At 42.1% G+C, this 14,637-nt stretch overlaps 1 protein-coding gene across 2 annotated transcripts in view; it reads right to left on the bottom strand.

The window, feature by feature from the left end:
- LOC147014631 (progesterone receptor-like) overlaps positions 1-14,637 on the bottom strand; it is a 256,608-nt gene that overhangs the window by 57,875 nt on the left and 184,096 nt on the right. For both annotated transcript variants that reach the window (XM_085852761.1, XM_085852762.1), the window contains exon 5: positions 6,721-6,865. In XM_085852761.1, the coding sequence (XP_085708887.1) occupies positions 6,721-6,865 (145 nt within the window). The remainder of the gene's footprint in view (positions 1-6,720; positions 6,866-14,637) is intronic.

Consider the following 14,637-nt stretch of genomic DNA (forward strand, 5'->3'; position numbering starts at 1 on the left):
CACCTTTCAGAGACTCACAGTGTACAAAGCGCTTGTAGAGAATACAGCTCTAACCTGCAGGGTAATGCAACCCACATGCAAACTTGCCCTGTGGGAGGTGGTAGAGACTTTCTTTGCCGTAATAATCCCTTCTGTAATACCAAGAAGCTACAGACATACTGAGTAACCAGTACCTTCAGTCCATGGGCCACTTTAACCATCCCCATCCCCCCTCTAGGGAATTTTGCAGACCATGTTTTTTGTGAAGTATGGGTCCTTTTCAAGTCTGGTGTTGGCTTAGCAGTTAGGGCGGCTGGTTTAGGATCTTAGGGTCCTAAGTTTCCCTGTTGGCTTTTGAATTAACACCAGGTGGGGTTGACTCAGCCTGTCATCCTTCTGAGGTTGGTGAAATGAGTACCAGTGCACAGGTAAAAGGTGCACTGCATGAGTGGCACAGCCATGCCCTCAGCCAATGATGCTACCTGCAGCCGTGTGCTCCGTAAAAGGAGGAGGAGGAGGTCCTTCCATTTGAATTTTACTTGTTTGCCATTTATTGAGGTGTGCTTCATCATATTACAATATATATATATATATATATATATATATATATATATATATATATATATATATATATATATATATATATATATATATATATATATATATATATATTGCAGGTGTCCTTTGTCTGGCGAAAATGTACATTTTTACATCAATTGTACCCTTTCAACATCCGACATCACCCAAAACACATACGTTAGTTAATAAAATATAGAATGTCATCGTCAATCAAGAAATAACTCACATTTTACAAATAATGTGAAATAAATGGTAATGTGTATGCCCTGAAATATAAAATGATGATGCTCGTTTTTTTCTCAATCAAATAGAATGTGAAATATCCATTTACCATGTTTACAATGTCTACTATCCATACCCAATACTGATGAAGAACCACATTTATCCTTGCATTGAATTACTGCTTATATATTTAAATGTTAATAAGATTTTCAACACAAGATTTTCAAATGATACAATTGGCTGGTTTGAATGTCTTGCATATGTAGCAGCAATCGGAATTCACCATAAGTAAGTAATTCTCACTTTTCAGCATCTGGAGAATAATGAAATTAGTTAAGTGACTCAAGATAATTATTATAAGATTGGTAATTAGTGTTTCTCATCGTTTAATAAATAATTTTAGATTAGGAATGAATATTTAAGTTTTTAACTGCCCTAACATATGAATTTACAACACTTGTGGACAATGTATTGTTACAGTTGTGGTGGTAGATGGAGGAATTTAATCGTAAATTTAGCATTTAATAGAGTTGTTTGGTCCGTGGACATGTCGGAGGCATCTCAATGTGATTACGTAGGGAACATGTGAGCTTAAGTGTTATGTGTCACCACACGGGGGTTAGTGCAGTGTTAATTAGCTCGGGAGTAAGAATATGTGCCCCAGTATGTAATCGCCCCACCGTGATTTTTCCCTATGTTGTTATATTTCAAGATTGGCAATAAAGGTGGGAAAACACATCCCTAAAATAACTACAAACAAACGTGCCGAGCAGGCAGAAGCCCCGCCTCCAAGGGTGATGGCGGGAGAAGTCATGTCCCCAAGGCTGATGATTGATAGACGTGATGTCAGAAACTACTCGATCAGGCAGAAGCCCCGCCTCTAAGGGTGATGGCGGGAGAAGTCATGTCCCCAAGGCTGATGATTGATAGACGTGATGTCAGAAACTACTCGAGCAGGCAGAAGCACCGCCTTCCCGGGTTTCGGGAGAGCAAGCCACGCCACGGAGGAGGAAACAGTGGTTTCGGTGACGTTAGTCAATGAGAGGCGGGAGTTCAGGGTGAGTGCACGCACAAGGAGGATGGCTCGAACCTTGTATTCGTGTTGAGGCGACTTGGCTTGCGTGGTGTAATTATGAGTGTCAGCAGGTACATACATTCTTCAAGGAATATTTTGTTGACGTATTTGAATAACTTGATCCTATTGTAAGAAAATATATAATTTTAGTTATGGGTTGGAGGGTATATTTGTTCCCCTATATGATGTGACTGGATGTTTTGGGCGATATGTCATTGGACGAAGAAACTAATTTTTTGTCATTTCTAAGTAATAATTGTATTGATATTGAGAATGTTAATTTACAAAAATGTGAAATATGATATTCATTCCAGATAGAAATATGGAAAAATGCATCTTGTTGCCTCAGAATGGGGAAAATAAGGGAACATCCAAATGTTTGAAATGTTTCTTATTTTCACTGTTTGCACTTGCAGTAAAAATACAAATCACTCTGTAACACAGCTGAGAACACCTAAGCAATTGGCAAACAAGCAGATTCCAAAGTCATCGGACCAATATTCTTCAAAAATTAAGGTCCAGAAAATTTGTTGGTGGGGGGGGGAGGAGTTGGTATAGACTGCCAGTTGAGTGTTAACATTAATTTGTTAAGGCCCGGTTACACTTTGACGTTTTAGCCAACGTATGCCGATTTTTGAATTTTTTTTCTAAAACGCTGGCACACGTTGAATACGTTATGGGTAAGTTTTGATAACATTGAGAGCACGCTGGCATACGTCGTAGTACGTTGCCATACGTCGTTGTACGCTGGCTTTAAACGTTGTACTTTTCGGTTGTCCTCAAATTTTTTCATGCTTGAAATTTCACGACGTATGCCGGCGTATGACTCACACGTTCCGCTACGCTGGCCACAAGTTGTAGGCACGGTCTGCGATCGTTGACAGACGTCAACACATGCTACTTGTAAGTTAATCATAAGTTGAGACACGCCGAGGTAATGTTTAGCGTACCCGAAACTTATTTCCTACCTATGATTAACGTGTTGTTGGCACGTTACGCGATCGTTGCCACACGTCAACAGACGTTACTTTTAAGTTACTCATAGGCTGAAAGACGTCGGTATAATGGATCGTCCTTGCATCAGCGTCCACGGCCACGGCCAGGACACTTATTTGCAGCATTCTTCAAACTTTTCTTCTGCATGACGAGGATGTTCATACTTCGATGTCTAGCTTGGCTATGATTCCAATTGTCCATCGGCAGCGTCTATTTAAAATAGTCGAGTTTGAGCGTTTTAACACGTTCAGAAGAAACGTTTCAAATTTCCAAACCCCAGCGTCAAAAAAAAAACAAAAAAAAAAAACAAAGGCGAGTAACAGCAATTTAAATCGTTCGTTGTAAACAATGAAAATAGCTGAGTGGTACCGTTTAAAAGTCGTTGAGTGTAAAAAAATCCAATTGTTGAGCGCAAGCATCTACTTTCAATCGTGGAGATGCAGCCATTTAAATCGTTGAGTGGCAGCCTATGAACCTATCCGTGGACACGCGGACGCAAGGACGATCCATCATAACCCACACCCTACCCCTCACACTCACCTACTACTGCCAACATGAACAAACTACTACTAATACTAATACTAATACTAATACTGATACTAATACTGATACTGTTACTGCTGACATGGACATCGACTCAAAAAGGACTCGAAAACACTGTTGGGTTCCCCTTTTATGAACACCATTTTTATATACCAATTCCCAAAACCGCTGGGAACACGTCTTTATATGGCAGTTGTAACCTAGAAACACGTTAATTTTTTTTTTTTTTGTCGACCGGAAGACGTCATTAGAATACGTCTACATACGTCGATGTGTGTTGGGACTACGTAAAGAATTGGTTCAAAGCACGTCAAACATAAGTTAGAAATAAGTTTCGCGTAAAAAAGACATTACCGCGACGTGTTTCGACTTATGAGTAGCTTATAAGTAGCCTTTGTGGACGTGTGTAAGCGTCCACATATCGTGTGTAAAACTTATCCCCATCGCATGCGGAACGTGTGTCATACGCCGAGTACGTCGTAAAATTTTGAACATGTTCAAAATTTCTTGACGTACTCTACTTACTACGACTTATGATAGCGTATTTAGCGTTCTACTCGTGCATACCAAACTTACTCATACCGTATTCGACGTGCCCCAACGTTTTAGACACACTTTTTGTTACGTCGGCATACGCTGGCAACATCGCCAAGGTGTGACCGCGATTTTGACACTTCCATTTCTACGGCAGTTATGATTCGAATCGTTGTGCGTCAGCCTTTTAATAGGCTACGTCACGACAACGTCGGCGATGCGTGCAACGCGCTATGCCTGAGTTAGACTAGCGTTGGGCATCGGTTGTGTAGGCCAACAACAGGTTCAGCATTCGTTGGTATAAGTTATCTATAACACAACGAAACGTTCTGTGTAGTTACCAATGCGTTATACATAAAACCAAGTCGCTATGAATACGTCCGAATCTTTAAAAAAAAACATCAAAAGTTCAACGTAAGCCAGCGTTTTACATAAATTTTAACACGTTGCCATCGCTGGCTAAAACGTCAAGGTGTGACCGGGCCTTTACCGAAGGTGAAGGAGGTTATGTTTTCACCCCTTTCTGCCTGTTTGTGTAGAGGATATCTCAAACAGTTGTGGACGAATCCGGATGAAATTTTGTGGACATGTTCGGTGTGTGACAAGGACGAACTCATTAGATTTTGGTGAAGATCCGGATCCGGATCCGACAGTTGGAATTTTTTAAAGTGATTCTTCACCATTGAGAGATAGGACTTAAATGATATATAGCACGATATCTCAAAAAGCTGTAGACGGATTCGGACGAAACTTGGTGGACAAGTTGGGTGTGTCACAAGGACGAACTGATTCGATTTTGGTGAAGATTGGGATCTGGATCTGGATACGAGAATTATTTAATTTTTAAAGTGATTCTTCATCATTGAGAGAAAGGGCCAAAAACGATATAGTACGGTATAGCATGATATTTCGAAAATGTATTGGGCCCGATAAGTTTTCGTGGATCAGGCATTACGTGGCGGAGGTATGCGCTCTACTGAGTGCCCTTCTAGTTTGCTCTGTTTTACCATGCTCTGTGAAATCATCTTCTTCTGTAAAGTTCAGTCTTGTTCTTATCCTCAATCATTCCATATTCATTGTTATTTACCACCTCGAAAAATACCTCGACTTTTCTCCAGGAAAAAACTTCAATGGAAATTCTTTCTAACTGAAGCTCTCATGCCAAAAGCAGGTCTTGTTCCACAGAGAAGAGTCCAAATGCACTTAAACAGAAGTGAAACGACAAAGGACAGATACAGATGACAAAACTCTTATCCACCTACAAGACCTTCATCCTCAACTTGATGGAATATTGCACTCCCCTCTTGGCTGGCAGCCAAGCCTCACACCTTGATCATCTTGAGACGTGCAAAACAAGGTATTTAAGATCACTGGAATCCCCCGTGATGAAGCCGAGTCGACGGGTCCTTCAGTTTCCCATCTCAGACAGGTGGGTGGCCTCTGTCTTCGACCACCTCTTTTCTGGTCTTGTACCCTCTGCTCTTTCCGTGCTTCATCTCCCTCTTACCCCTTCCCCTCCCAGGTTTATGTAGAGCACACGTGGTCCACCACTAACCCCTTTCTAGTGAAATTCCCGAAATCCAGAATCAATGCTCACCTCCACTCATTTGTTGTTCATCTTTTCCCCTGTCTGTGGAATAAACTTCCACATTCTCTTCAATCTCATTCTTCCCTCCAGGTGTTCAAGGCGCTGTTCACCACCACATTAGATCATCCCCCATCCAAAAGCATGACCTTTTCAAAAACATGGTCAAAAGTATGAAGCTTGAAGCATGATCTAGTCCCTCACTCCCCCCTCTCCCCTAAGCCCACCTCTTTCCAAATGTACAGTTTTTCTTTCCTAAGAGTTTGTTTCTGTAAACATCTCATCCACCTCGAACATCCACCATACCCCTCATTCTTCCTCACATCCATTATTCGCTCCCACTGGATTAAGTCAGAAACGGGGGCTTATGGATTTGTTCTCCATTTTTGTGTGTGTGCGTGCATGCGTGCGTCCGCAACCATTTCTCAGACATGTATGGACTGATCTTATTCGTACTTGGTACAGAGACAACACATGATGTTATACATATGCACGTCATTTTTTGTCGACATCAGCTTCCAGATGGCCGACTGGCGGTCATTTTAGTTGTAAAAAAAAACATTTCTCGGACAAGCATTTACAGATGTTCTTCAAACTTGGTACAGAGATAAGGAATGATAGCTTACATAAGCGTGTATTTTCTTTTTTCGAGATCAGATCCAAGATGGCCAATTGGTGGCCATTTTGTTACTTAAATGTGTCCTCAACCATTTCTCAGACATGCATGGTCCGATTTTGTACAAACCTGGCGGAAACACAGTACATGGTGGTATACACGTGCCCCTCACTTTATTTTACGATCTGATCAAAGAAGGCTTGGATTGGTAGACTGGTGGCCATTTTAGTTGCACATAAATATGGGCTAACCATTTAACTCCTGACAGCAAAATGACTCAAACAATGGGGGCTGTGACATTTTATGTCTTTTTTACTTGTTTTCCAAGTTTCCCTCGATTTTGTTGCTTAACCCTGCTGTTGGTGTGTGTCTGCCCTCTCTTTCTACTGATTATTTTGTTCTGTGACATCCTGATCCGTTCTATGTTCTCTCTCCTCCATGAGCCTCGACTTTGTATATCAAGAAAAGCGTGTACACAAAGACAATGAGGTTGTACTTCTTCATTTTAAGATTCTCCATCATGGAGGAAATCACAACATCACGAGACATGTTCGAGTGCAAAAATGTTGGATGTGGAAGCATGCATCTTACTCATTGAATATCAGGTCCGGAGCGAAATAAAGCATCTGTCCATTAACGAGCTTGTGAGATCTCCAGCCCATGGCAAACGCCATCAGGCCCATCCACGAATACTGGATGAGTGTCATCTGGTCATCAATGTGCAGCTCCTTGAATCCTGAGAAATGAAGAGACAAGTGCCAAACAAAGGGGTCGTGAGCACGATGAGCTCCTTGACTTTTAACCAGAGTTGTCGTTCAAAGTACATAATTATTATGCAATTATTTATTGTCAGAAATACATTTATATAAAGGATTGCTGCAAAAGTCAGAAACTTGGAATAACAAAGCAAACATTAAATAAAATCAAGATGAATGAATACCTTGTACGATTCATTATAATTCATCATCTACCTGCACGCACACCTGCACATTGCTCTAAATCCATTGATTGCCATTTGGGATGTCTTTAACATCTTCTGATCTCCAATCCATAGCTGCTAAGGATTCCACTGGATGAGGTCATTTAAGTTGTGAGAACAGCTTGAATTACAGACATAAACTGAAGCAAAACTTTAGTCATGGATAAGAAATCAAAAGTATGAATAATGTTTCTCTATCAACAAACCCGATAGTTTTGACACAAAATGTTCTTTTCAGATTCTAATTGACATAAGATTGGCCAAAAGCAAGAGGATATGAAAAGTGCAATTTGTCACTGTCATCTTAAATTTAAAGTTGAGCTCATTCTCTATAGAAAGATGTTCTGGCATGTTATGGAAAACTGAATTTATCCTTGTTTTAGATTGATTTATAATTCACTAAAATAGGGGGGTGGGGGTTGGGAAGTTTTGACAAATGCAGGCATTTTTGACGAGTTAAAAGTTGAAAAGATATGCTCCAAACACCTTTCTGGCTCATTTTCTAGTGTAGCTCTGTGAACAATGTGCATTGGGAGAATCCTAAATCAAGGAAAAAGGATGTATCCATGTAAAAATCGTACTAAGAACTACCCTGTCAATTTTGTTCCAATCAGGTGAGAGCAGACCGATTCTCACATGACCTCTCATCCACCACCTAATGGACTTCCTCAGACCAAAAGACTTCAGGAAACAACATGTACCCATTTTCATTCCCACGCAGCTATTCCCTCCATGCTGGTGCAACAACCAAATCAAGGTTTATTTTTTACCAAGTTTAAACAAACAAAAATTATGGATATCATAGAGTGTCTGCTCTGCTCTCTTTTTCCTTTTGATGTGACCTGATATTGTAGGTGTGACAGCGAGTAGATGTGTGGGCACGTTTTACTTGTTGGGCTTCTGAGGCACAACCTCAGTTGCCAGCGTTTCTGGGTTTAATGCTGTGACATGTTGGTTGCGTACTTTGTGGAATCCCTGGTGCGAGCTGTGCATCAGTGGGTGTGGTGTTGAGGGAACAACAGCCCTCAATGCCCACATCTTGCTTGGATGTGTATATATATATATATATATATATATATATATATATATGTATATATATGTATATATATGTATAGAAGAAACCTCAACCCCTTTAATATATACCTCGTACAACCACTGAGCTTTGAGAGTATTTAAACAAGATGAAGTGCATCAGCATTTGAATTTCTCCCACTTTGAAACGCCTTCACTTCTGATCTCAGTTTGCACTTGTGCATTTCCTCTTGGGTTTGGAGAGTGTGGTAAGGACATTTAAGATCTTAAGGTCCAGAGTTCAAGCCTCAAAGTGCCAAAATAACACAAGGTGGGTTGACTCAGCCTGTAATCATTCTGAGGCCTGCAAAATGAGGACCTGCTTGCTGGGAGGTGAGCCAGTCGAGTATCCTTTGTCGGAATGGTGACCCATCCAGGATTGTGTCCCCCAGCAAATTAAATTGCTTTGCCAGGCTAATGTGCCTGATATTGCAAGGAGGATCATCCATATTATGCAACTAAAAATCTGTCCCATACTCTATTTACAGAGTGTCGATGCTGCCGAAGCAGTTTCTTGGCAAGGTTTATCATGTGTGGTTTGCCATTGCCATCCCAGATAAAAGATTGGGGCAGGTGGGATTACAAATCATTGAAAAAAAAAAAGATGCATCTCGGCAAAAAAGAACTCCATCACGCCTGCTGGTCCTGTCATAAACAAGCAAGAGCAGATCCAGCGTCAGGTAACATTTCACCCAGTTCCCAACAGGCTTCCTTGGGAGTCAGGCGAATAGACCTTTTTCACCCACTTCCCAGAGGACTTCCTCAGGCTATTAGACATTTTCAAAAACTTACCAGAGAGCTCCCTCAGGACAATAAATAAAAGAGAAAAGATCTGGTCTCAGACTTTGTTTCATCCACTTCACAGTGAGCTTCCTCAGGCCAAATTGGCTTGAGGAAACCCACTGGTAAGCAGGTGAAATAGCATCTGAGGCCAGATCTGTTCTCTCTGCTTTCTGGTGTGTGTAGAGAGAGAGAGAGAGATAGAGAGAGATAGAGAGATAGAGAGAGATAGAGAGAGATAGAGAGAGATAGAGAGAGATAGAGAGAGATAGAGAGAGATAGAGAGAGATAGAGAGATAGAGAGATAGAGAGATAGAGAGATAGAGAGATAGAGAGATAGAGAGATAGAGAGAGAGAGAGAGAGAGAGAGAGAGAGAGAGAGAGAGAGAGAGAGAGAGAGAGAGAGAGAGAGAGAGAGAGAGAGAGAGAGAGAGAGAGAGAGAGAGAGAGAGAGAGAGAGAGAGAGAGAGAGAGAGAGAGAGAGAGAGAGAGAGAGAGAGAGAGAGAGAGAGAGAGAGAGAGAGAGAGAGAGAGAGAGAGAGAGAGAGAGAGAGAGAGAGAGAGAGAGAGAGAGAGAGAGAGAGAGAGAGAGAGAGAGAGAGAGAGAGAGAGAGAGAGAGAGAGAGAGAGAGAGAGAGAGAGAGAGAGAGAGAGAGAGAGAGAGAGAGAGAGAGAGAGAGAGAGAGAGAGAGAGAGAGAGAGAGAGAGAGAGAGAGAGAGAGAGAGAGAGAGAGAGAGAGAGAGAGAGAGAGAGAGAGAGAGAGAGAGAGAGAGAGAGAGAGAGAGAGAGAGAGAGAGAGAGAGAGAGAGAGAGAGAGAGAGAGAGAGAGAGAGAGAGAGAGAGAGAGAGAGAGAGAGAGAGAGAGAGAGAGAGAGAGAGAGAGAGAGAGAGAGAGAGAGAGAGAGAGAGAGAGAGAGAGAGAGAGAGAGAGAGAGAGAGAGAGAGAGAGAGAGAGAGAGAGAGAGAGAGAGAGAGAGAGAGAGAGAGAGAGAGAGAGAGAGAGAGAGAGAGAGAGAGAGAGAGAGAGAGAGAGAGAGAGAGAGAGAGAGAGAGAGAGAGAGAGAGAGAGAGAGAGAGAGAGAGAGAGAGAGAGAGAGAGAGAGAGAGAGAGAGAGAGAGAGAGAGAGAGAGAGAGAGAGAGAGAGAGAAAAATTGCCCACCCATGCTGGAAATTAAACCCAGGTCCTCTGGAGAACCGTTCCAGTGCGCTGCCACCATACCAGTGCTCTGCCATCTGAGCTATCTGGGCAACCCACTGGCTGAGCATGCATTTCTCTATTCTGGGCACGTAATGCTCCCTCTATTTTATTACCAAGAAGCTGATACACCAAGAAAAATCACAAAACTTAGTTTAAGAGATGATCATGGTTATTGCATGTGTGAAAATGAAATAAAGCCACGAACGCTGCTGCCTGAAGCTTTGTATGCATACTAAGAAAACTCCAAGGAAGTGTACGACTGAAAATGTGGTGTTTGGGTTCATTAAAACAACCCTTTTGAGGATAATTCATGGTCTTATTTAGTTATATCCTTTATCAGGCACATCCTTGGTCACCGCTCTCGATGGGGTCTTCAGGCGTATCCAAGGTAACTCCGCTGGGGATCTGAAGCGGCCATGTTTTTTGGCCTGCTCAACCATGCCTTGACTTTGAACATGCCACAATGATTTCTTAATGATCAAGTTTTTGTTTTCACTTTCCTCACTCATATTATCAAATGCCTGTTCATCGTAGCAACGGGTACATTGCAATGCTTATAAACGCCCAGAGGCAGCAGTGTTCGTGGCTTTATTTCATTTTCACACATGCAATAACCATGATAATCTCTTAAACTAAGTTCAATTATAAAAATTTAAGCTCCAGAATCGAAATTAGAAGCAGTTTTGACTGATAAAAAAGTGTTCATTTGTCCAATTCGGACATATTTGACATTTCAGGCATCTCCTCTCCCTCCCCTCACCCTACCCTTCCTTGCTCTTTAATATGACAACTCGGTGATTGATAATCGCGTGCCAAGTGAGCCGTTTCTTATCAACCATTTTCTTGGAGTGCTTAAGCCACCTGGCGAGCACTTTACAATATTTGCACTGTCATAAATTTGGGGGTTTGATTCAGTTATACTAATGAGCCTAATATGGTCACAAATAAACAACCAGCAGTATTTTGTCCTAATAAGTCAATAACAAGAGTGAAATCGAGATCGGTATCTCCGCTTTTGTCTATTTGTGACCATAGGCTATAATCTCAGTCTGCAAAGGCTTGAGGACCGTACGGATGCCTCCGAGTTTGGAGATGATGTATTGGTGTAATTTATGCACATGACATTATCGTCGTGTCATAATCAGTGTGCTTTGCTTTTTCATTGAATTTAATGTTCCTGGCTGTAAACCCCTGACTGATGATGAGCGGGGTAGAGACAATGTGCTTGTGTGGAAGGCGACACTTGTTGACAGGTCATGCAGCAATTGCTGTGATGAGGCTCGATCTGTGCCTTGCTGCCTCATCAAGTTAGGGGGTTCGATTCAGATATACAGTATATATAAAAAAATATATAATATATACATACATGTATATAAACGTATGTGTATGTGTATGTGTATGTGTATGTGTATGTGTATGTGTATGTGTATGTGTATGTGTATGTGTATGTGTATGTGTATGTGTATGTGTATGTGTATGTGTATATGTATATGTCTTCTTCTTCTTTCAGCTGTTCCCGTTAGGGGTCGCCACAGCGGATCATCCGTATGATCCGCATAGTGATTTGGCACATGTTTTACGCCGGATGCCCTTCCTGACGCAACCCTGGTCGCCTCTTACGACACAGGGATATGGTACACCTATTTTAACCGGGGTATACACCGGCCCAGTATACTGGTACTCATTTCGCCGACCTCGGAAGGATGACAGGCTGAGTCAACCCCCTGGTGTATTAATTCAGTGGCCCAACGGGGCTTGAACTCAGGACCTTTTGGATCCCAAGCCGCTGTCCTAACCACTGCGCCAACACCAGGCTGTGTATATGTATATGTATAGGTAGGTATATATATATATATATATATATATATATATATATATATATATATATATATATATATATATATATATATATATATATATATATATATATATATATATATATATATATATATATATTTCTTCTTCTTCTTCTTCTTTCAGCTGCTCCCGTTAGGGGTCGCCACAGCGGATCATCCATATGATCCACATAGTGATTTGGCACATGTTTTACGCCGGATGCCCTTCCTGACGCAACCCTGGTCGCCTCTTACGACACAGGGATAAAATATATATATATATATATATGTATATTTATACGCATATATGTTTAGGTATATGTAAATATATATATATATACATATATATATACATATATATATATATATATATATATATATATATATATATATATATATATATATATATATATATATATATATATATCAAACCCTCCATCGACCTCATGTTCTGAATTCTGTTGGTTCGAGCAGTGAAAAGCGTTGGCTGATACTTTGTGTTCTCTTTGCATTGTTATATCTTTGAATTGCATTTTGTTAATTTTTCACTTGAATTCCATATTGAAAGAATTATATTTAAAAGGTAAGCTTTGGTGGTTCTCCTTTATGTGTACTTTATCAGTGTGAAACTTCGTACGGAACTTGGAACAGACCATATTTGCCACGCAGGAGTGGAGGCTCCTCACCCGGTGATTTAACAAGCTTCGTGGGAAACCAACCATTACCTTTTAAATGTGAAAAAACAAATTTAACTGACGCTTTCATGGAGTCGGGTGGGTCTGGAACGCATGACGTCAAGAATTAATGCTCGGGTAACACATTACCTTGGTATGCTAGGGTAACACACGACCTTTGTTCAGCCAGGATGGAGGTACAGACATACAGGTACAGGAGGTTTAAATATTTAACCTCAGCAGCGTACGAGCTATCGCGTTTTCCTTTGTCCTCGCGGCTGTTTCTAAAGCAGCTGGTTATCTTAATGTGATCCGTGTTTGGTTTAGAAATGTTATGGAGTTTGTTTTTGTGAGTTTCAAAGCTTTTCAAGCCATTTGCCATATTAATGTTTTCTAAATTGCAGAGCCAATTTTTTTTAACCCATCACATGACGATTATACCTGGTGTTGGCTGAATGGTTATTGTGGTGGGCTTTGGATCCTCGGGTCCTGAGTTCAAATCCTGCACAGCTGTTGAATTTATACCAGGTGGGGTTAACTCGGCCTGTCATCCTTCCGAGGTCAGCAAAACGAGTGTCAGCATGCTGGTATCCTGTGTCGGAGTGGCGACCCGTCCAGGATTGTGCCCAATAGCCAAGGAGACTGCTTAGGCAGCACCAAAGCTCTGCACAGAGTATGGTCCCAGTGGATGGATGGACACAGTGATTGGCAGCCGTTTATAAATAATACTGTTTAGATATATCTTGAAACGTCGAAACTATGTTGTTTTTTCAATCATTTATTGAAATTCCCTCAAAACAAGGGTTAGAGCTTCACAAGGTTTTTGGGTTGAATACAGTACATAATGTAGTCGAGAATCACAATGACTCCAATCTGCTGACGTCGATAAATGAAAAATTGCTGATATTGGCCAAGTGTGTGTGAGTGTGTTTCATAAAACATAACATATTCTCTCTGCTAACTCCCCTACCCCCACACCTTTCTCTCTTTCTCCCATCCTTGCTCTACACCCTCCCAATATAGTGCACCACCTTACACCCACACCTCTCTCACTCTTACTTCTCTCAACTCTTTCTCCCTCTGTCTCTGCCTCTAGACTTGTCAGGATGGTGGTTATCGCTATACATTTCCAGGCGGTGTTTATAAGGGAGTTTGTCTCCGAATGTGTCCAGACGGTGTTTATGTCCAACAGAGTTTGTCTCCGAATGTGTCCAGGTGGTGTTTATGTCTGGATGGGAGTTCGTCCCCGAATGTGTCTGGGCAGTGTTTATGTCCAGATGGGAGTTTGTCTCTGAATGTGTCCGGGCGATGTTAGTCTCCGGACGTGTCCAGGTGGTGTTAGTCTCCGGACGCATCCGGGCAGTGTTTGTCTCTGCACATATCCGGATGGTGGTTACGTCCGGATGGTGGTTATCTCCATACATGTCTGGATGGTGGTTATGTCTGCACGGACTCTCCCGTCACACTGCCTTCCCTTCAACCACCCCTCCTCTCTACCCCATCTGTCCTCGTTCTCCCTACCTCCTCACTCCTCCACCCCTCTCTCGCCTCCCCATCTTTTTCTCCCCCCACACCTTAGTATATCCATCGTCCGGACAGTGGTTATGTCCAGATGGACCCACCCTTCACAATGCCTTCCATTGTCCTCCCCTCATGCTGCCTTCCCTTGCCCACCCCTCATGCTGTCTTCCCTTGCCCTTCCCTCACACTTCTTTCCCCTCCCTTCAAGCTGCCTTCTCTTCCCCCACCCCTCTCTCTCCTCCAGATCTTTTTCTCCCCTGACTCCCACCTCCCTCCCCCACTTTAGTTGACCCTTCATCCAGATGGTGGTTATGTCCAGACGGACCTGACCCTCACAATGCCCTACCTTGCCCTCCCCTCACGCTGCCTTCCCTTGCTCTCCCTTCACACTGCCTTCTCTTCCCACACCCCTCATCACTCCCCCTTCCTTCCTCGCCCCCCACCCTCC

The sequence above is a fragment of the Eptatretus burgeri genome, chromosome 13, assembly GCF_056783735.1.
Source record: "Eptatretus burgeri isolate ZD-2024b chromosome 13, Ebu_testis_v1, whole genome shotgun sequence".
Taxonomy (NCBI): Eukaryota; Metazoa; Chordata; class Myxini; order Myxiniformes; family Myxinidae; genus Eptatretus; species Eptatretus burgeri.